The sequence below is a fragment of the Melospiza melodia genome, chromosome 5 (assembly GCF_035770615.1).
Source record: "Melospiza melodia melodia isolate bMelMel2 chromosome 5, bMelMel2.pri, whole genome shotgun sequence".
NCBI classification, from domain to species: domain Eukaryota; kingdom Metazoa; phylum Chordata; class Aves; order Passeriformes; family Passerellidae; genus Melospiza; species Melospiza melodia.
The window spans coordinates 71,523,802-71,547,100 of record NC_086198.1 but is presented as its reverse complement, the minus strand read 5'-3'; the positions used below and the strand labels follow the sequence as shown (position 1 = coordinate 71,547,100).

General features: G+C 39.0%; 1 protein-coding gene and 1 long non-coding RNA gene across 2 annotated transcripts in view; one reads left to right on the top strand and one right to left on the bottom strand.

Moving 5' to 3' along the window:
• GABRA2 (gamma-aminobutyric acid type A receptor subunit alpha2) overlaps window positions 1-7,748 on the bottom strand; it is a 64,552-nt gene extending 56,804 nt beyond the window's left edge. The window contains exons 1-3 of the mRNA XM_063157345.1: window positions 7,488-7,748; window positions 7,301-7,389; window positions 4,630-4,745 (exon numbers count right to left, since the gene is read on the bottom strand). Of these exons, the coding sequence (XP_063013415.1) occupies window positions 4,630-4,745; window positions 7,301-7,371 (187 nt within the window). The 5' untranslated portion in view covers window positions 7,372-7,389; window positions 7,488-7,748. The remainder of the gene's footprint in view (window positions 1-4,629; window positions 4,746-7,300; window positions 7,390-7,487) is intronic.
• Window positions 7,542-18,076, top strand: LOC134418689 (uncharacterized). Its single transcript, XR_010027845.1, has 3 exons — window positions 7,542-7,684; window positions 17,195-17,302; window positions 17,972-18,076. It is a non-coding gene; the product is annotated as an uncharacterized LOC134418689 (long non-coding RNA).
• Window positions 18,077-23,299: the final 5,223 nt, after the last annotated feature.

Sequence of the window (23,299 nt, the reverse complement as noted above, 5' to 3'; positions counted from 1 at the left end):
GTATGCCCAAAAGGGGAGCATACATACAGTAGTTTATCCCTTTGTGTCCCAGCATAGCTACAAGGACAGTGGGCTTTTAGAAGATGCAAGTGCTGCTCTGCACTAGCACTGGCAGAGAGATATTACCATTTCCAAAATATTAACCTAGATCAAAGAAAGCCTAAGGAAGCAACCAGAACTGAGATGGGGAGCTGCACTTTCTCCCCTTAAAAACAGTAGTGGAAGGCTCATTAAAAACTCTGAATTACAGTGATATATAAATACAGCGCCCTAAATGCAACATATTCCAGATTATCAGCATATGACCATGGCTGTGTTTCCTGGCAACTGAAAACCTCCAACTATGTGATAAACACACACACACACACACACATATATATGGATGCAGCTCTCCTGATCCAGGCAAGAGACAAAGGTAATCTGTGAAAAAATGAGTTTCCCTTGTGCTCATATTGGTGAGCACATCACAAAACTTTTAATCACCAAGTCTGATATTCTACACCATTACACTGATTCTATGCAATGAAATATCCAGTTCTCCAAAGATGAAAGATCACACCTGCGAGTGCTCATTGCTGACCATCTCTCTGATAGGAATAGTCAGCAAGAATTCCCTTCAATACTTTTCAGTTTTCCTGTTCAACTGACTTACAAAATGTTGGGAAAAAGGAGGATTTGGTCTGTCTGTGTGAGAAATGCAATGCAGATGCTTGCTTAAAGCATTCAGGACATTTGAAAGCAGACATGGTTCCTTCAAAATAGATTCACAGTGCATTTAATTTTCACCTACCTACTGTCTTATCTTCCTCTTTTTTAACAACCATCATTCAACTCTTTGGTTACAATAAGAATACCATTCCTGAAGCTGATGAGACTGACCACGGTTTGCAGAAGGATCCTGACATTTCCATAGATCTTTTCAATATCAATATGGCACTTGAAACTTTAGGCTAGGAAGTCCAGTCTTTTGCCTTTGTAACTTCCCTTTTCTTTTGCTTTGTTGTTTGTTTGTTTCTTTTCTCCAACATTTTAGTTTTCTATTCAGTTCTGTTTTATAAGTTTCTGAGAGTAGAAAATACAGAAGTTCTTTAGCTGTTGGAAAGGCTAATTTCAGATGTGAGAAAGTAAAGAAGGCTGAATAACTTATGGAGATAGTCACAATACTGAAGTATCCAGCATGATCATGTCTGTTCATGGGGCAGAGGAGGGCAGACAGATAATTCAATCACTTATAGATATTTTGGTTCCTTGCTTAGTTTTAGTGCCCATTAATGTGTGGATTTGCTTTTCTACATGCTAATAAAAAGCAAAAGATTTATGAAAAAATGTTAGCCTAAGTGTATTGCAAACATTACAGCAAATAAAAAGAAGAAAATATCTTCATTACTTGTAGAAAGTCATAAACAATGAAGGTCTGTATGACTTGCCATTTGCATGGCTATATTTCATATAAATTAAGGCTAATGATACAGGAAAATTTGGTTTGAAGTCAAACTTGTAATTTATTTTGATGACTAAACAGAAATGGCATGGAATGTTTGGGTAAAATGGTTCACTTCAGAGCTGAAAGTACAGTCAAGAGTGTTCCAGCTGCAATCCTATGCTTAGCATAAAATGAGTACAGAGAAAATATTATCTCCCCTCAAATAAACCCATGCTCATGTCTATCAATACAGCAGGCTGGGGTATGTAGCTAAGTCATATGAGATGTCTCTGGCTTCAGGGCATGGTGCAGTGTCATCTTCCCCCTGCCCACACCCATTCTGCAGGTCATTTCATCACTGTAGTGTTCACACATCACTAAAGGATCCCAGCTGCTAGGATAGCCAACAGCCAACAGCCAAAACCTGTTTATCTGACCAAGGTGTACCACCAGTAAAAGTTAAACCTTCCTCAACAGCTTATAGAAAATAGTACTCTGTTTTGAATTGCATCAGTAAAGCATCAAGTTACATACTGTCAGTAGTCAGACTGTGTCCCAGGAAAATGAATTCCAAATCTATCCCTTAATTCAAGAACAACCTCCAAATCAGACATTTATTTAGCTGAATTTAATATAGAGACTTTCAAGAAGCCTGTACATTTCGCTTTGGTTGGTCAATAACTAGATAAAATGGTAATATGAACCCAAAACATTTCATTACTAAAGGAGCAGTTTTTTACAATGAGCTAGATTCTTGCTGTAAGACATCTCTGAAAATGTCTTTCACAGCAAGTGAAAGTGGGGTGATGAACAGCTCCTGCTTTCAGACGACTTCAGAAGGATCTCAGACCCTGGACTATTTCTGTTGTAGCATGTTAGGCCAGATTGTGATCCCAGTCATAGCAGTGATATGTTCACGACAATGCAAACTGCTGTGCCAAAGTAAACATTCTGCTGCATTCAAATGAGCTATTTCAGATTCATATAAAGAGAAGGGAAACGCAACTGAGACTAGGTATCTTAAATTAATGATGTGTGTGGCATGGTCAGAATGCAGTAATCTCTTGCAAAAACACTTTTAGAAATTCCCAGGCTTACTGGGCACATAGTGTTAAAAAAAGGAAGGTTAATTATTTCCACATCTCTTTTCAGACTACAGGTCAGTATAGAAAAATGAATAAACTGCTAGAAAATTCCTGAAATATGAAGATATTTAATATGTAGATAATTACTAAGCACTATGTACAAAAGTCTTGTTTGGTATGTTTTGTATCATGAATTATCACAACTGCCATTTACAAGTGTTCTTCTAAACTGTAAGAATCCATCCATCCATAACTGAAGTATTTTTGAGGATTAAGATTAATGTGTCATGAATCACCACGGTTTAATATGCATGACACAGTTTCATTTCACACATATTCTGCATGGGTTGATTGCTATGTATACCAATATCAAACAGATGTTAATTCTTTAATTTTTTGTTCTCAGAGTATGTTTTAATTATCTATGAGGCTTTATAAAGTAAAAGAGGGAGGTTATTTTGAAGCAAATTTAGTGAAAAATAGAAAAATCCATTAGATCTGTATTTCATGTTCTCAAAAATATTCTTTCAATATTAAAAAAATGCTTGATATGCAAAGGAACTGCAGACTGCTCTCATTAAATGGCTCATCCCTTGTAAGCAAGAAAACTTTGACTGTTTTTCTAATAAAATGCATTATTTTAAAAGCCCTGTCAATTCAACACGAGTTTGGTGATATGAAATGTTTCTGCAAGTCCATTCTATGTTTATACTATGCATAAATTCTTAAATTTGAGTATTTTGCAAAGAAATCAAAACTCCACGTAAAAAAATTACTATATAAATTCTGGCATCAATAGTTCTATAGGTCCCCTGTATCATCTAAATTAAGAAATCTTTGAATAAAAAATATTTCACAAGCTTTCACTGTACAGAGGCCAAAAATGGAAATGAAAAGACATCCTAGTTTAAAAGCAATGCATAATGAGAAATCTGTTCAGTCAGCGTCAGCTCCCACTTTCTGCTGTGTCAGATTCAAGCCACAATTCCCCAGGACCAGAACAGCAACAGAGCCACAGGTCAGGATGGAAATAGTGTTGGATAAAAACTCTGAGCTTTAACTAAGGCCTAATTTTGATCAGAGCTGTTATTGTAATTTCCATGGAAGTTGGAGTGTGTCTCTAGCTTTGGGCCTGATCTTCCTGAAATCAACAGGAACAGGAATTGCTCCCAAGGACTTTGTACTGGAATTAGCTTCACCAAGCTGAAACACTCTCCAGGTTGAAAATTACAATTACCAAAACTGTTACAAATAATAATAGTGGCCGTAGAAGTGTATATTTGAATCATACATGTCAATGTTAGATAGTATAAATACAGATAAACAATAGTAGTAGACAAAATAGTAGTAGTCAAAACTGAGATATTCAGCCCCTCCCTATATCATAGGTATTTTTCTGTACACAGTAATATTTTCAACACCACAAAAACTATTTAAATTTCTTGCCAATATAACACATACTGACAAAAGATGGCATACAGCTTTAAAATCAAAATGTGAACTGACATTTTGAAAAATAACTGACAGTCATGGCACAAGAGTGCAGAGACCTCTGTCCTTCAATATTCTCTTTTTCTCTATTTTTTTTTCCAAATGCTCAAATAAGTGCAAGGTGCCCAGAAATGAAATGTATATTACCAGTGACACCCCAATTCCAAAGAAGTCAAAATCACAACATTTTCACTGAACTTACTGGGCCAAGGAACAAATCTCAAATGTGGAATTTATACGCATCGCACAAAACACTTGTGCAGATTTCTGAAAACATACACCTATCAGATTGCAGGGAATTAAGCCTGTATTCCTTGTTCAACCAAAATTCCCTGACTGGAATAACAGCTTTAGATGTTATTTTTGTTCACATTCTGTTTTACTATGTTAAAACACCAGATTTTTTCTTTTTACTTAAGATAAATGTGTGAAAATGCCTTCTTTCCATTCATAGATGTTATCTTCCTCAAACTTCAAATGATTCATCTGGGTGAATGTAGTTATAAATAATTTATCAAGATGCATACCAGTTGTTAGGGAAAAAAAAAACCCCGAAGGAAGAATATCACTGCATAAAATCTGAACATTAAAATTGACTTTTTAAAATCAATCTTTAATTGGTTGTATTACCTCCTAATCCAGGTCTGAGACGATTATCATAACCATCCAGAAGTCTGTCTAGAATTCTTGTAAAGATGGTGATGTTATTCTTAGCTTCGTCTTCCAGGGAGTCAGCCAGCACCGATCTAAATGGATATTTTACATTTTAGAAGGTGCTAAGTATGTTTTAACATACACTCAACATGCATTTTTTTTGGACTGGCCATTACTTGCTGCATTCCAACAGGAAAGGAGTATTTACAGTATGCAAATACGGAATTTCTATATAACGAGTTCAGACACATAAGGGTCAACAGAATACTACTTAAAATACCCAAGAAGTCATTTTCCAGTAGTCTGTACTTGCATGCATCATTGCATTACTGTGAGTGCTGCTTCCAGCTCCCCAAACACTGTTAGTGGAGGCTGCACTGGTGCAAAAACCCTGAAGAGCCTCCCAGGCTTTGGTGGCATGTCACTCCTGGGCTGATAACCCGGGTTCCCATGCACAAACCCATCTCCTTCTAGCTCTATCTTATCTATCCTCACTCAGGCATACTCTATCTCTGGATAAATCCTGTGGATTTGCCTCCACCCAATGGTCATGTAATGTACATGACCAGAAGAACTAACATGAGGGAAAACTCCAGCGATCATGCTCAGGGAGTCCTCTGACGCCAGCAGTTGGTGGGAGGGAACACCAGCGCTGACTAGCAAGCTGCAGGGTAGCTGTGGACAGCCCTCATCTTTCTAAAATGCTGTTTTGTCATAAAACGCACTGTCTGATACTCCATCAGATGCAGACAAACCTTATAAATGCTGGATGAAAAAAAGGAATCACAAATGAAGTGTCAAGAAGAATCTGTAGAACACTGATGGTTTCAAAGTTCCCCAATAAAGAAAGAGACATTACAGCCTTTATGGATCAAATCTCTGTGGGACATGCTATAGGGGCTGGAATATGAACCTGCTGCCCAGCCAGCCGTGGTGCCCCACAGTGCTCTGGAACCTGGGCACCCAGACCAACAGGGTTTGTGCCAGGGAAGCCCCGACACACAGAAAGCCTTACACATGCAAATGTTACCGTGCCAACAATTTTAAGCACCATGCATGTGAAATACAGGAGCTCATCAGTTTTAACTACTTAAAACCAGCACATTGGTATCAAGGAAGTAAAGCATCATGTGCTATGCACATACCATTTATATCTTTTTCAGGTACCTAAATTTTTAACCCTAAATGTTTGAGTATTAGTCATCTTGAAATGAAGGTATTCTGAATGCCATAATAGCAAGCATGTTTTCCTCCTCCTCCAAACCGAAAGTAGGTTTGGGTGATATTTTCTCTAAAAAAAGCTATAAAAGGATTAAAGACAAGGCTGTATGTTGGTCTCCAGCTCAATGGCATAAAGAAGTATTTAAATGTAAATCATTGCAGTCTGTGCTTTCCATCATATAAACCATAGAATCGACCCAAATCAGATAACTTATAAAGAACCCATGAAAATGTCATGTGTGATTTTACTCATGTGTCAGTTTTTTCTTAGTTGCAATTACTGGATGGTTCCTTCTCAGTTTGTAAAATGTATCGTTGTACTCATGGACTACCAGAGTACGTCTCTGCCATTTTTAAGCTTCTTTTTGAGATATAACAGTTTTTGAACTCAAGATTCCACTAAAAATATTAGATCAATATAATTACATCAAATTAGTGTCGAATCTTGCAAACTTTACTCAGGCATAAAGTCTTTAATAACGCTTATAGTCTCTTTGACGTCAGTAAGATTACTCACTTGAGTAGGGTTTGCAGGATCTGGCCCACTGTGACTCAACTAATACTGCACCATAGTTAGGTATAAAGTGAAATAGAAAATATAGTTTCAGGAAATATTTTGTTCACTGGGAAACAAACAAAAATATTGGAGACATGTTAAATCATAGGAAACTTGCATTACATAGCATACAATCTTTACCATATTAGGACAAGACCTACTGCAGCCACAACCAAAGCAAGTGAATCAAAGTTACAAACTACAATTAATTATTGTGTTTAGGGACTGTGAGCAACACAAAAGTATAATGTAATAAAAATTACTTGCTCTTATGCTGTCACTTTAGAAATTGAGAACTTTACACAACATAAGAAAAGTTGATTAATAAATGATGGTATTGTTTTATTATATGTGATTGTGAAGTTGTATGCTATCTCCACCTAGAGGTTTAAGGCTTAAGCATCATTTTGAATTCTATTATGTTTGACCAAAAAAAAAAAAATCAAGGGAAAAAAAAAAAAGGCATGGCCATATTAATAAATATATGAGCATTATTTTAAGAACAGTGATTTGCAGTGAGACTTCATAAAAATCTATTTCTCCATTTTGTATGGTACAGAATCACAGTCATGCAGTAACTCAAGTCTTTAAGATCCAAAAAGGCATTTAAAGAAATTGTTATTTTAATGGTGGAATAAAGCATCAATTCACAAACCGTTTAAGGACAAGAGATCAGGCTTTTACGGTCCTTAAACTACATTCTACTGCATTTGCTCTCGAAACTATGTAATACTGCATTCAAACAGCTAAGAAAGATTTTTTTATTACGTTACTACATACTGTACTTTTATAGCCCCTCACACAAGCTTACCCTTAGCAGATTGTAACATGCATGTTCGCACTGAACAACGAAACTAAATATCCTCTCACCTCGTTGGTAGCCACACCAATAAAACGAGAAGAACCAACTGCATCTCGGAGAGTGCCAGCTTCTTCTTCATCGCTGCTCTTTGCAAAACCTAACGGTGCAAGAAAAACACAAACCCACTCTCAGCCACAGTCAGTCTCCGCCAAGCAGTGCTTTCAACTTAAACCCGAGGAAAATATGTCACTTCACTGGAGAAAGGAAACCACTGGATTTCCGCAGCACTTTTCGGTACTAGCAACTTATTGTATCTCCATCTTTCCCAACGATGCTGCTCTCTGCAAGGAGGCAATGTATGATCAGAAGTGGCATGTGAGCCGGCGCATCAGATGCTTTCCTGTTCCGTGATGTGAAAGCCCCGAGACGAAAAGGAACAAAAAATAAAAGCCGTATGTATGGGAGGATGGGGGTTTAACCACCCCTCGCCTCACTACGGCACACCGCAGCCGGGGGGGCGGGGGGGCGGGCGGCAGGCAGAGTCATGCCATTCGCCGGGGCTCGGTGCGGGGACCGAGCGCGGGCGAGCCGCCCCCCGCCGCCGCCGAGCGCCCGGCACGTTTGACAGCTGCTCGGCGGAGCGCCGCCGGGGAGCGCGGGGCGGCGGCGGGGGCAGCCCCGCAGGCTGACAAGTTGCGGAGCGCAGCAGAGCCCCCGACACGGGCGGGCGCTGCCGCCGCAGCTGGGGACCCCCGGGGACCCTACCTGGGAGCAGCGGGCGGGCGGGCTGGCGGCCGAGGCGGGGAGGGAGGGGAGAGGGAGGGCGGGAAGCGGGAGGGAGGGGAGGCGGGTGCGCCGGCGAGCGGGGCAGGCGGCGGCGGGGAGCGGCGGGGAGCGGCGGGGAGCGGCGGCGGGCGCGGCCGGGACCGAGCGCGGCCGGGACCGAGCGGGGACCGAGCGGCGGGGGCGCGCGCGCGTGCCCGCCCGTGCCGGGGCGCGGGGCTGCCCCGGGGGCCGTCACGGGGCCGCGCCCGCCGCCCCCGCGGCCCGGCCCTCACGGGACACGGCGGGCGCGGGGTCCCCGCCGAGGGGCATCGGCACCGGCACCGGCCCGGGGCGGCTGCCGCGGCCTCGGAGCCCGGAGCGGGCGGGCGCGGCAGCGCTGCCGGTGCGCGAACGAGAAACGGGGCGGAAAGCGGTCCCCGGAGCGGTACGAGACATTTTCCGTAGCCCTCCCTCCTCAGCCTCCCGGTCGCCTCCGGCCAAGCGCGCGTTCGGCGGGGCACAGCCCCGGAGCCGCCGCGCTGCCCCGGACTGCGGCGGGAGCGGGAGCCGCCAGCCCCGGCTCCCCGCCCGCTCCCGCCGCCTCATTAACATTCCCTTCCCCGCTTGCCCACTGGCACAGTCTAATTAGAATGCAGAGAGAAGAAAAGTCTATCATTTAATGTGAGCTCAGGATGAAGGCAGACAAGGAAACAAACCTCGCTTGTATTTTTTTCCCTTTTTCCGCCTCAAATTGCATTACTTTCTGTTGTATTGTCTTTTAAGCACGCTGCCCTCCTTTCGTATATGCAGTCCTTCTCTGGTAGTAACTGGATCGCTGCTGGGATTCATTCCCGTAGATTTCAGGTTTTCCAGTACAAGTAGAACAGGACAGGCTTAATAATTAAAGATAAGGGTTTATATTTAGTGTACACTCATTTTGCATTGTTAACTCGGAAATAATTAAATAACGCTGGCAATAATATTTCAGCCCTTTTCTTGTATTTTAAACCAATCCTCACCTATCTCCTTTCCTTTCAATCTCTAAACTGCCCAAAGCACCATCTCGATTATCCTCTCTTAATGTCACTGGCCCGCTTATTGTGTTTAACTGAAATTATTCTGATGAAGTTTGGTCCTGAATCGATACCAGTCCCAACATGAACATGTGAACTAGGATGCACAGACATGGAAGGGGTCTGGGGGAGGGGGGTCAAGGAGGGACGAGAGGGAAATAGGAGGGAAGGAGATGTAGGAAAAAAATAAGAAAAATTTTTTAGGTTACCTATTGAATTGGGGTGTTCCAGTTTGCAATTGGTGGTGTCCTTGTTTCCTTCTCCTTTCATGGTTTAATGACTCCACAGTAGAGGATGAGAAACAGAGAAAGGAAGAAAAAAACGGGCAATCAAGACAATTTGTTCCTTCCAACTTAGAGATATTTTGTAACTTGGAGTAAGACTGAGAAGAGAGAGGGAATAAGCTCAATGTCTTTGTTTTCGAATAACCTGTAAAATGACAGCCCAAACTATGGAAAATGACAAAGATAAGGACAGAGGAGCAAAAGCTGAAATCTGAAAAACACTCTTTCAGCAGCCATCTAACACTGGCTGTGTCTAAGACACAAGGCCCTCATCTCTCCATGTACAGATGTGAAAATGTGCTGTGTTCACTCTCAGTTAGGTATCTATGGTCGATCCAAAGTCTTCTTTGAATCTGCCTCTAAGTCCCGCACATTAGGAATTAATAACTGATACTAGATGCAGAATCAACCCTCACAGTAAAGGAAACTAGTTTTAGCTACTTGTCCTAAGAAAAAGTGACTTCACAGGTATCAAAATGGAAGGAGAAAAAGAATCACGGAAAGTGAAGTCTTCATGATTTATTCTTATATGAAACACATTATGTAATCCAAGCAGAATGATTTTTTCCACAGGTATTCATGCCATTCCTTTTCAAAACACCCTTCCAGTAATAATAATATTGAAGCATTAATCTAATTTCCATATGTAAGTTGCATCAAAAAATTTAAAGACCACATTCATTAAGGAGAGCAGTCACAGTGGCTCCTTGTTGCTGTGACAGGACATTGTCACTCCTCAAAGGCCACACAGGGTAGCTATGTATTTATGCTGAGCTTGTGCTCATAGACTTTCCCAAGGAAAATGTGCTAGTTTTTAGGCTCTAATCACAATTACCCATGATGTTCTTTGAGATTTACCATAGCTTCATGCATTGAAGTCATGCTTCAGATTAAAATTTTTAAATAACCCCTCATACCCATTTTAAACAAGTTGGACAGGCCTGTGAGGCATCCCAAATCACAGGAAAGCTGAGTACAGGAACAAACTATGTGGCAACATGAAAAATCAGAGGCAATATAATTACTAACAGAGAGAAGAGTTTTTCTGGTAGGCTCACGTACTTACAGCCTGTGCTGCTGGTGAACTGGAAAGTATTTGGGGAGAAAGCTGTGGTATTGCTGGGCTGTTATTGCTTTGTTGGGCTACACGCAAGCATAGCTCAAATGTGTTAGCTCTAGGTGGTTAGAAAAAGTGTGTTTGAGCCCCCTCAGGTGCACAGTCAGCAGGGAACCTTTCTTCCCTTCTGCATTATTATTTCTGGTATGGTATTGAATGCTGTCTTTCATTATTGAATTTCAATTAACTCTAAGTGATATGCAGTGTCCATCATGTCACCAGGGTTTGTGAGACTCCCCTGAGTCCTGATGCAAGCACCCTGGAAGGTGGGGAGCCACACCATTGGTTTAAATAGGACTTGAACTAGTCCACAGGAAGGCAGCAGGTCTCCAAATTGTTACTTTCAAAGTATAAATAAAATATTTTACTTAAAAGGCTTTATTTCTTTTGTGCTATATTTGCTGCAATATATAAATAGAATTCAATCCCTATTTTGATATTAAAAAAAATCTTAAAAACAAACAAAGGACCTTACAATCCTATTATCCCCCTTGCCAAGGATCTCAAAACTCTGCACAGGCTGATAAACGATGTTTCAGAATTCTTTTGTGAGACTGGAATGACTTCCTCTGTGAGCACAAATTGAATAGCAGGGTAGGTATGTGACATTTCATAACCATTTCTTAGAGTTTAGAGGTAATAGAAACACAGGAGAGGTTAAGCCAAGGCCTCAAGTCATTATCCAGACCGAAAAACACTAGATTGAATGCTTCCTTTAAAATTGTGGTTAAAAGAATCATCTATATGACAAAGTTACACCATCCTTCAGACAAAATAAACTACTCAAAAACAATACCTCCAATTTGTAGCCACTAGGGAGGTCCCAGTAATCATTTTCTGTCATGGACATAATCAAGTAATGCAAAACAGAACTTAATACATAATTCTGATCTGGAGTACATTCTGCAGTATAGCATTTCCAGAAAAAAATTGGCAGATTGAGGTAATCAGCATTTACTTTGTACTGCTTGAGAATAATCCCCACCCTTATATCTAGGCCAGCAGCACTCTGAGCTGTAAGGATATAAACAATAATCACTGGAGTTAAATGACGTGATGCATATGTGTGAAAATTGAAGTGATATATCAGAAATTTTTGTGTGTGATAGGTGGATATTTTTAGTATAAATTTTGCTTTTTGTAAATATTCTTATCTCTAAAAAGACATAAAGCATATTTCAATATATTAATTTTCTGATAGACTGTTTCATCCTTTTAAAATTTCTATTTCCATTCGTTAAATAGTTAAATATAAGCTCAAGTGTTGATATATATATCCAAGACATAATTTCTATGTAATTTTAAACATGTATGTTATCTTATTTCTGTAAATAATGATAAAATAAAATGCTGAGGGGGGGAATTAGTTTTTGACCCTAGACTGGCTCATCATAGAGGTACATGACTGCTAGTCTAAGAAAAAAGAAGGAAGAAGCTGGTTTTTTCAGGAGCCCCTTAAAACCATGATGGAAATCAGATTTCTGTAAGAAAGCTCAGGTGTCCAAAACTTCTCCTCCTTATGCAAAATTGCAGCACAAATTTCTAAGAGTTGAAATTATTTTGAGATGCGCCATCCATCACTAGATGCTAGTATAACAAGGAAACACAAAAAAAATCTTACAACTTTATGCAGCACCCACCATTGTAAATGTCTGAACAACTTTTCAATTTGACTGAGTCACTTTCAGATTGGGAAGGGTTTCTGTGCTTGTCCAAAAGCTCTGGCTATCATAGTCTTCCTGACTGAAGAGCAAGAGCAGAAGCAAAGGGCCAGTGCCAGCTTTATTTCAGCTGTGTGTAATCGGCTTTAAGTTGCTTTCCAATGTGCCCTGAGAAGTTCAGCAGAACAGGAAATTGAAATGAGCTTTCCCACCTTAAATATTGATGAATGTTTCTTCTTTCCCAGGATTATACTTCTCCCAGATTTGAACCTTAAATACCAGATGAGGATTTTTAGCTTTCTCCAAACACAAAGATATCTGCAGAAGGAGTGAGCAGAGCATCTTTGCTGTCTATCAGGAGTAGTGAAACTTTCCTCATCGTTTTAGAGTAGATCTTCCTTCGTGGGAGAAATGCAGGACAAGCGACAGAGGGCAATGTGACACATTTACCAGCTGGGACAGGAAAGCTCCAGTAAATAGAACTGGCTAATCACTCTGGGTCTGAGTTGAGAAGGAGTTATGCTTTTATAAAAGCAACACTTTTCTTCATCTGCAAATCCCTGTTTTCTGTTGTATAGCTTACAGCAAAATGAGACCTTTGCTTGAGTAGACAAGGCAGAATGCTGGAAATGAAAATACGTGTTAAATTGTTCTATAAATATAATCATTTTTGTGTTATTTGTATAGATACAGTTTATCTTTCACTTGAGTATTTCTTGGACTCTGAAGATGTTTTCAAGTTAAAGCAACACACATCTATGCTGTTTCATGTCTCAGTTTGAGGCAAGTAGAACTTTTATTAGAAAGATAGAAATATACTTAATTTCAAAAAATCAGTGTTGATTTTGAAATGAAATTGATATTCAGAGAAAATTTTACAAATTTAGGGCCAGTTACAATCAACTCTTTTCCCAGGAATAGAAAGAAAGAAAAGACACTAGACTTCTGCCACTTTGTGTGGCCTAAAAAATTGCCATGTGCTGACTTTGCAGCCTGGTAATATGAGGAATCATTTGTCCGTGGTTATCTCTGTTTCTGCAAAGGCCTCATCTCCCCTTGTCAATAGCTGAAACTGGCCATCCTAAATAATGTTTGATGCACGTGAATTTATCAATGACCACAGGATCTGCCTAAGCCTCAGGGCCTCAGACAGCTTCTTAGAGGATGTGCTTCTGCACATCTCTTTGCAGCACCATAATGCAGGCTGTAGGCAGATGACACGATTGAGCGGTGATATTTCTATGCTTAAAATATCTATTTAATTACTTAAATTCTGCTTCTGAGGATCTATTAACATAAAAGATCACTTAAGCAGAAAGCTAAATAGAGTATAGCATGACAAACAAAGGGAATGAGGAGGGATGAACTTTTCAGACAAAGTGGTTCAAAAATACTGTCTTTTGTGAATAAGCACAAGTCACTCTAGAACAAGAAGCACAATACAGACCTTCAGATTGCCTGAAAATTACTGAAACTGGCAGTTCTGGCAGTGCCAGGTTTTGAGCAGAAAATAATCATGGGGCATTTATTCCTACCAAGAGTGCCTTTAAATTTTAAATTTAAAATAATTGATGTCTTTCTAAATTCCTTGTAAAAAAAATTCATCCTTTGTCCTTATTTCAGTTCTCCTCAAAAAAATGGCCAGAATTCAGTTAGCAATGTGTTCAATAACTGCTCCTAGTCAGGAATGCTTTTGTTCCTGATCCAAGACTACATTATCTTGGGTGGCAAAAAGTTTGCATTTTAAAAATGATTCTGCCTCCCAGGACTTCAAAGAGTTTCCTCCTGTCTTTTACTAATGTTAGCTAAAACACACACAAAGGTGTTCTTCTATCAGTAACAACAAATAATCCAAAGACAGTTCTAACATGAAATGTCTTGCCTAGCTTCAACAAGAACAACAACAACAACAAAAATCACATCACTCCATACTTGTGTTAACACAAATGCAGCTTCTACATCGATGGAGTCTAGGAGGAGAAATGTTATGCTATGTCCCATGTTTTTTAGGGAAAAAAAAACAACATAAACCACATAATTGCTAAGGGGTGTAGCTGTAGTTTATAACAGTCTGCTCACATTTTGCAGAAGCATGGAGCTATATATATCTGGGTTAATTAACTGCCATTACAGTATTTTTATGCATTTAAAAGAAGAATTTAATTTTTCAGCACACTGCAGATGACATATTATGCAGGATGACAATTAAATCATAATATAGACAACTGCATAAACAAACTGCTGGATTTCAGTGCCTGCTCTAAGTATTGCTGTTTCCTAAATTGCCCCTTGCTGCACCAACAGATAGAGAGATCAGAAAGCTTCCAAGCTAGGCAGAGGAGAACCACCCCAGGACCTGAGGAGGTGGTTAGGTGGTTAGATGGGTTCTCAGCCTGCCCTGCTGGAGGAGCTTGAATTACCCCATAATTTCTCCTAGCATGCACCTAAGCTGGCAGTATGAACCCTTCCTTCACTCTTCCTTGCTTAAGCACAAGAGATCTTAGTGTGGATGAAGGTTCTTCATCTCATCTCTCCTCACTTCCAAACATGCAGATGCCAAGTACAGCCCAGAGCCTCCGGCCACTGTCAGTCCAGTTGCATTCCATTGCTTTGAGAATGCCCCGGGCTAAAACAAATAAATAAATAACCAGATAAATGGATGACAGCTCATATAAATAGTCCTCATTTACCTTCCTCTCCTTCCAAACAATGAATCACCAGTGAAAGGGTGATGACTCACTAGGGGAATCCAAAACATGCTTTCTCTTTCATATGTGAGTCTGCAGTAGCCATCCATGCTCCAAAGGGGGAGAAAACTGGGCTGCATTTAAATATTCATTTTCACAAAGCTGAGTCAAAGCTGCTGGTAAGTGCCAAGGGATTTTCAAGGAAAAACAGCTGCTCTCATATCTCCTGGATGTCGTGAGAATGTATAAATAGTTGCACATGGCAGATAGTTTATGCCAACACAGTATTTCATTTGTGAGAGTCTGGGTAGCAACTGCTGGACACAAAACAGCATCTGCAATAAAAATAATATGCTTCTGTCTACAAAGTAAGAACTGTGTTACCCAAAAGCTCTGCATGGTGCTATTAAAGTTTGCCACACAAAAAGGGATGTCTGGGGTAAGAGTTCATTAAATATCACCAAGATTGTTGACAAGAGAGCTTGTGTCCTTTTTAATTGATTCTGTGGCACCTGCCTTTGTGCTCTGAGCTCATTCTGATGGTCTCTGTTGTTTCTCTAAGAACTGGACAGGTTATCACCTTGGCCTGATAATTTGTCCACCTGGCATGGGTGGACAAATTGCCTGCCACATTTTGGGAACATGGCATCAGGCCCCTCTTCCCTGTTTAGGTTTCCCTTTTCTCTCTGCACAATTTCCTCACTGTGCCACCTGGTTTTAGAGGCTTGCTTTGGTGCATTGCAAGTCCCTTTTTCCTGGGAAGCCCTAAGGGATGCTGAGGGTGCACAGGGACAGCTCCTTCCCCACCCTACCAGGGGAGTGCAGGGCCACATTTGATGGAGGAAGCTTTTAGCTAACCACAAATTGCCACTGTACTGAAAAGCAGGCACGAGGATGGCCATATGTCACAAACATGCTTGTTAGCTGGGACAAGATGCTCGCCAGCACTGACTCTCCCTCAGCACCTCAATCTGTTATCACAAACACCAGAGGCAGTGGGACAGTGATCTGGGATGCAAGAAATTGAAGAAAAAAGGATTTTTTAAATCTAATTTACTGAGTCATAGAGCTTAAACTTCTAGTTTACAGTCCTCACAGAATTCCCATTCCTCTCTTTTGCTTCCCATTTACCACAGGCAACAGTTCACTAGGAACCTCATATTGTCATATCCTTGACTGTAATTTTTTTTAATTATGTATATGCCCAACAGGATTATTTCCACTATAAAAATAGTATATGTGGCTGTTACAATTCTCAGTTTCTCTTCAAGGAAAAAATGGTAGCTGAATGGAGTCCTATTCAGTTTTTGAAATTTCAAAGGACTAGCAGGGGGTTCTCTTTGTATAAGGATCTTTCTATTGCTCCAAACCTAAAGCCTACATTAAAATCTGCAGCTAAAAAAAAAGAGATAAGTCTACCAAAAACCAACAGCTTACATTCAAGAAATTGAAGAAAACATACAAGACAGTCTTTGTGCACTATTTATATTAGAGATGTACCTGCAGCCCAATATGGCAGACTTGTAGCTTTCACAGACTTTCATTGGGGTAGTTTGGATTGCAGAGAAGTCTTTCTTCTCTAGGTTTTACTCATGAGGGACTGGATTGAGTCCCTCATGATTACATTCAAGAAATGGAAAATACTATTTTTTTTCTTTCTGCATAGCAGCACATCTATCTTTAATTCAGTATAAACAGAGTGTTTCCTCTAATTAATTTTATCATGCATTAAAAAGAAATGAAAAAATCAAATGGATCAAGCTATTCAAAGAGACTGTAAAGATTTTTTTATATATATAATTTATTTACCCAATTGTCTTTCTTTTTCAGGGTGATTTTCTTCTCAACTTCCTGCATTTTTTATCAGCCTGTTTCATTTTAAGAAAAATATCATAGGCTTCAAGCTGCTCCTGTGTTACATCATTAAAATGCTGGGAAAATTACTATTCCAAAGTTAATTGTTACTAATATTTTAATTTTGCAAACATTATTGTAAATGTAAAATAAGTCTTTGGTGTTCTATCCCTTAAAGTGAAAAAAATATTTTGGCATTAAAGAATTTTGTACTTCACTGGTACATCAGCTGCATTGATAACAAGTATCAAAAATTATAAACAGTACTTGTAAAGCCATGCAAGTCTTCTCAAATGACACAGTATGGTTTTATTTGACTGAAAATTAAAGAGTAAATTAAAGTTTATTCTGAATACTGTTCAGACATATAATTTAAACAAAGACTGCTTGTTTGCAGTTTTCATTATTTTACATGTTCTGTACTTCAACTCTGTCAAAACTTGGTAAAACATGAATCACATGCCACCAGTTGCATATTGTTGCTGTGTTTCCTCAAGTTTTTATGTATCTCTGCATTCCAGTCGCCTGGCAAACCCAAGCTGTAGTGTTAAAACCCCAATCAATTCTCATGACTTCCACAGGACCCATAATTCTTTCCCAGGGTTTTCACTTCCGAGCCTGCTTTGAAGGTGAGTCCTTTAGATGTGTTTTACTGAAGAATGACAGGAACTAGCACATTGTTACACCCAAATACCTGTGCTTGAGTGAGAGCATCTGTATACTGCGATTTTTTGGGAAAGAAATGTGAAGAAGCTTCAAAACAGCTCAGTAGAATTTGGGAATAGGAGCAACAAAAGTGGCTTGATAATGTTTGCACCTTTGAGATGGCAGGGTGAACACTCGGTGGTAGGTAACTCCATGGCTTGAGTGCTGTTAACCCAGATTTATCTGCAGGTTGCTCTGGATGTATCAGGATGAGTCCCCCTAAAAACTTATTGCTTTTCAGACAGTATTTATGAAACATATTTAAGATGCTAAAATTTTGCATATGGTCCACAATGTCTTTTCTGTACCTGTGATCTGATGGACTGAGGATGTAGAGGAAAATTAATACATTATCAACTAAAAAATGGAATTTTCTACATATATTGGTTTTGGAATAATCCTGAAGTATTATAAGATCATGGAAGGACTATTAACATAATATATTTATACAAGGATAATGTATATTTAATCAGTACTTAATGGTGATATCATAATAGGTTTCCCCATAGAGAACGACAATGCGATTTTCATCTTCCTGAATTAATAATCTTGCAGAATACTGAAGACCATTTTTACATTTCACTCATATGCAGAAAGAAGAAATCTTTTTCTGAGCAACTAAGGAAACCTCTAAAACAAATCAAAGCTGTGGGCAGTGAGCACAGAGAACTCATTAACTCAAGGCAAGTAACCCAGGAAAATTAATGCTGGATTCAGGGGAGTTCAAAGACTTTGAGGGTAACAGTTTAAAATGAAGTGTTTATGGCCTTGAATAGTTAAGACCTTGTGAATGACTGTATTCTTTTCAGAAGGCATGAAACATCAAAGGAAAGGGGAACAGAAATAAATCTGTGCACAAAAAGAACTGAGAAAGAGAAAGGAAGAGCTTTCATTGTGTTCACAGAAAGGAAAAATTCCTCAAGATCCTCAGAGTCTACTCAGGAATCAGTGACCACTACTGCTGCACTATGAGCAGGGGCAGGGATGCAGGGAGATTGTCAAAGGATCATGTGCAGGGGTCCAGGTATGCTGGGCACCCCTCAGGTGGTGTGTCTGGTGGATGCTCCAGCTGTGTCAGGATCTTCAGCACAGTGTGTCCCAGGTCTGCAAGTAACTCCTTTTGTACTGTTCCTAAATTCAGTGTGCATTAGTCAGAAACAGAGAAGAGAGGTTATTACAGCGACCTGAGGAGGTCGCTGGGGTGAGAGAAAGACGAGAATCTTGTTTCTTGATCAGAAGGCTGGATTTATTTATATATGATATATAATACATTATAACTATACTAAATAGAATAAAGAGAGAAGTTGCAGAGGCTTGCTAAGCTAAGCATAGAAAGAATCTATAACAAAGTTCTGTATCCAGGGTCTCTGTCCCCAGCTTGCTCCTGTGATTGGCCCTTAATTATAAACACATGGAACATGAACCAATCACAGGTGCATCCTATTGCATTTCACAGCAGCTGATAATCATTGTTTACATTCTTCTTCTGGGGCCCTTGCTTCCCAGAAGATGCACAATCCCAAAGAAAGGATTTCTATGAAAAACTGTCTGCGACAAGAGGTGCCTCTGAAACACTGATGTAAAGTGGCACTGTAAAGCAATTGTGGTCCTAGGACACACCAGGGGGATTTTTGCAGGAGAAATAAAGTTTTAGTACCTCAGTATATGATGCTTATGTGGTCTCAGGAATAATAATGATCAGCTTTTAAATGGGTGTTTCAGAAGAAAGATCTGAAACTTAGAATACCTGTCCAAAAGGGCCATGGAATGACAGGATTACTTGCATTACAGAGGAAAGTCAAGAGTGGTTTCCTTGTGCCTACCACAGTGAAGGCTGAAGAAAGAGGGGCAAAAGGAGGTAGGAAGCTCTGACAAGGTATCTTCAGGAAACATCAAAGCAAAAAAGAAATTTTGCTGCTGAAGGACAAAAGAGGTGAGTAATCACAGGTCTCAAATAGATGTACCCATGAAAATAGAGGGTTTCTAGCAAAGTGGAACAGCTGCAACAGGAGACTGTGATAGAGAAAAACATAACTGTTGGTAAGAAAAAGGGAGCAAGCCAGCTGTTTGAGCATCACTTTTCTGGATGCTTGTTGTTTTGTGATACATTTCTCATTCTTTGACTAAACTTTGATAATACTGGAAACCCCTCTTCTATCATCTTCAACTATATTTTCTCCTGAAAGACAATGTTGACTGGGAAAACTAGGAGTTATTTTACTTCTGTACATCTTGAATGTTTCAGCACTATTGCTTGGTGGTAGAAGAAAAAATCAATGATAGCAACAATTTTATAATAACTATGGTACAAAACTGAGGAGCACACTTTATCATAAGTGCCTACAGGTGAGTGTTAGTTTGGCAACACTGGTAGCATCTATTGCACAGATATTTAAATACTATCACCGTCCAGTTTTTAGATGGAGCTGTCTTGCAGAAAATTGTATTTTGGAACAAATAATGTGTACACTGATTCCTTACACATGAAACCTGCTCTTTTCCAGGCAACCACACTACATCAGCTCATGATGGTTATGAAAAAGATAGAGTATTAAAATATGTTACCATGCCTGCTCTAGAACTTTTTAACACAATTAACACAAACCTCCTTTTTTTTTTTTTTTTTTTGAGATATATTAGCTGGTTGAGACAAACTTCTTCCAAAAAGACATAGAGAACAACAGTTCTACAGTTCTTTCCTTTGTTTTGTAAAATTAGGATTTTCCCCTTAAGGCTCAATATGGATGCAGTGACATCATTGTTGTACATTTTACAAAAACATATATTGTGAATACCTCAGAAGAGTAAGATACATGCTGACCAAAGTCAGAAATAAGTGAGGTGTCTCAAAGTGTCTTATAAAAATCTACACATGGATGAAGATCAAGTTTGGATATTTTCTGCTTAACAGGAGAGTATTTTTACAAAACTGTCAAAGTATTTATTAAAACTATTTTTAATAATATAACATCTCATTTTCATGTTACTGTATAGTAAAAATTACAGGCCCTACAGCATCACCGTAATTTATTCAATATCTACTACCTCATATTTTTTTTCTCTATTAGAGATTGAACCATTACATGCATGTGTGTGCATATATATATATCTACACACTAAAAAAAGTGTGATTGATTAGGCCTGATTTTGATTAAGCAGATATGCATTGTTCATTTCCATCCCAAAAGGGATGGAAGGTAAAAACTGAATGAAAAATGTTAGCAAAGTCATTTAAGAATGAATGTGATTAGAATGCATATCTTTCTTACTGTACCCAGAACTCTCAAGAGCAAATGGCAAATGTATTCCAGCCACTGGCAAGCAAAAATTAGATAATAAATCTCAGAGAAATGAGAAAGGTTAATAGAAGACCATAATAAGGAAAGAAAATTATCTCATGAATTCAATTAGGAACTTTGATATCTCAGGCTAAATGTAGAAACCAGAGATTCAGAGGTACCTGGACATGGAATTGTATGTCATTGAAACAAGAAAATATGGAACAAAAATGCTTTTTGGTAGAGAGAGGTCAGTTTTACACAGGTGGAAGAGGGACAGAAGTGTTTAGTCCACTGAAAAAGCTTTTTTACTAGCTGGATTGGATACTGTTTTGTTGCTGTATTAAAGCTGGATTGAACATTTGTGTGTTTCCTACAGTGTGATCATATGTCAAAGCCAGTCTCAATGGTCAGCAATATCCCCTCTTTTCCTTGTTTCACAAGGGGGTGTATTCTTCAGTGAATTCTACAGCCCTGTTTTTAATCTTGATTAGTTAAAGATAAATAGGTAAGTATAAATAAAAAGAGCAAACAGTTTTCTCTTACTTTGGTCTGTTATTACTACCAGATACAGTTAAGAGAGCTACTTATCACTTCTGTCAACTCATTTCCAGGTCCTTATCCAGAATTAGGAACCAGAAATACAGAAAAGATTTTGCAAAATGTTATTTAATGATTTTGTAAAAATTATAAAAGACAATTCCTCTATTTTAAAGAAGAAAATACAGGGATAAATTTAATAGGACGTTCATAAAACTTGAAGTTAGAATAGATGTATGTCTGCAGCAAAAAAAGCAATTAAGTCTCAGGGGAAAAAAAAAAAAAAAAGGAAATGTCTCCTAGAGCTCAAGGAATAGTTGTTCACACACTTGGCCAGGAGAGGGACTGCTGATGTCTGAGCCATGCTGTGCCCAGCAGAAGCTGCCTTAGCTATGCCTTGTGCCAGGAAGGCATTTCCAGGACAGCCCTGCTGCCAGGTAGGGGGGTTTGCCTTTGATACTAAACTGCAGCATGAAAGAATCTCCACCTGGAGATTCAGTTAAGTGCCCAAGCTTTCAAAAAATGCACACACACCTCAAAATACTGCATTGTGCTCTAATGGATGAAGGGGTTTACCTAGATTTAAAATGACAAAGACATTTCTCCAGGCTTAAATGAATTAATTATACAGCAACTACAATACAACTAAATCTCAGCGATATGAGAAGATTCAGGGATATTGCTATGAAGGCATGTTTCTTCAAAGATATTCTCAGAAGGGATATGTTCTGGAGAAAAAAAAAACAAACAAAAAACCAAAAACAAGCAAGCAAATAACCTCCCATCTCTCTCTCTCTCACACACACACACACAGGGTTTTTATTACTCTGCACTTCTTACTGAGATTTCTGAAGAATCTGCCTTGGTTAAAAAAAATACAGAGAGAAAACTTAAGTTACTCTTTCTTCTCCCCATATACTGCAGATTTGTCTGATTTGAATGAAGAGTGGTGGGTGGGTATGCTGGATTTTCAAGGACACTTACTCCAATTGTACAGAAAAGCTCAGCATCCATTCTGCTTTTGGCAGAGCAGAAAGCATGTAAGCAGCTAGCAAAATAGAAACACTAAAACCTGTAAATCCTTACTTGAACTGAATGTCCAAGCTTCTGCCTGTAGGTGACAGACTCCATTCCCCACTGGTGCAAATCCTTTTAATCAGTGTATTACTTCAAATAATACAACTGTAAAATAAAGTAATTTGGTTTAATTTCTTGTGCTGCAGAGAAATATACTTCCTATTGTCAAAGGTGTCTGATACACAAGTCACACAAAACATTTTTTTGAGAAAAGGTTTAAAATCCAATGGATTATGCAACATAAGACAGGAAAGTGTTGCATGAAAATGCAAGCTGTGCTGCTAGAGGTTTTTGCAAAGCAATCACTGGTTTTAAAAGCTATTTCACAAGAGTATTTAAAAGAGCTGTTAACCCAACTTCTCATTCACATGTAGGAGTTCCATAAAAATTTATTTTAGAATATAAAGCAAATGTCTCCCCAGCCACTTCAAAGAGATTGTATCCCTTGTTGTTTCAATATATTAAGATGCTGAGCATACTATTTTATGTAAAGTTTTAATATGACTAATAAGGTTGAATTAGTGTGTTAAATAATCAGTCCTTAAAATAAGTGAGGGAAGAGACAAACAAAGGCATTATGTTTTTCTTCCTCTGAATTTATAGTTATAGCTCTGCTATTACCCTCTAAGAATTTTTATGGTGCATTTGCATGTTTAATAAGTATTGCAGTCCAAATAAAGGTTTAAATAGACAACAAGAGTAAAAAAAGTTCTTACATTTCATCAAGCCAGGAACACAAATATGCCAGATATATTTGAAGCCAACTACATTAGTAAATTGCATTCATTTAGGACCTTTCACAATAAAGTAAGTAGACTGAAAAGCCATTTAATAAATTCAGTCATCATGGTCAACAGAAATCTTTTCTCTCTGCTTTCAGGACACATGACTGCTATTTCATATCATCACTATTTTTGCCAGTGAACTCTTGTGATTGTACTGCCCTGATTTGCAATATTTGCTTCCATCCCAGAGGCACTACTGAACGTACAAATGACTGCTTTTTGTGCAAAGATCACACGAGTT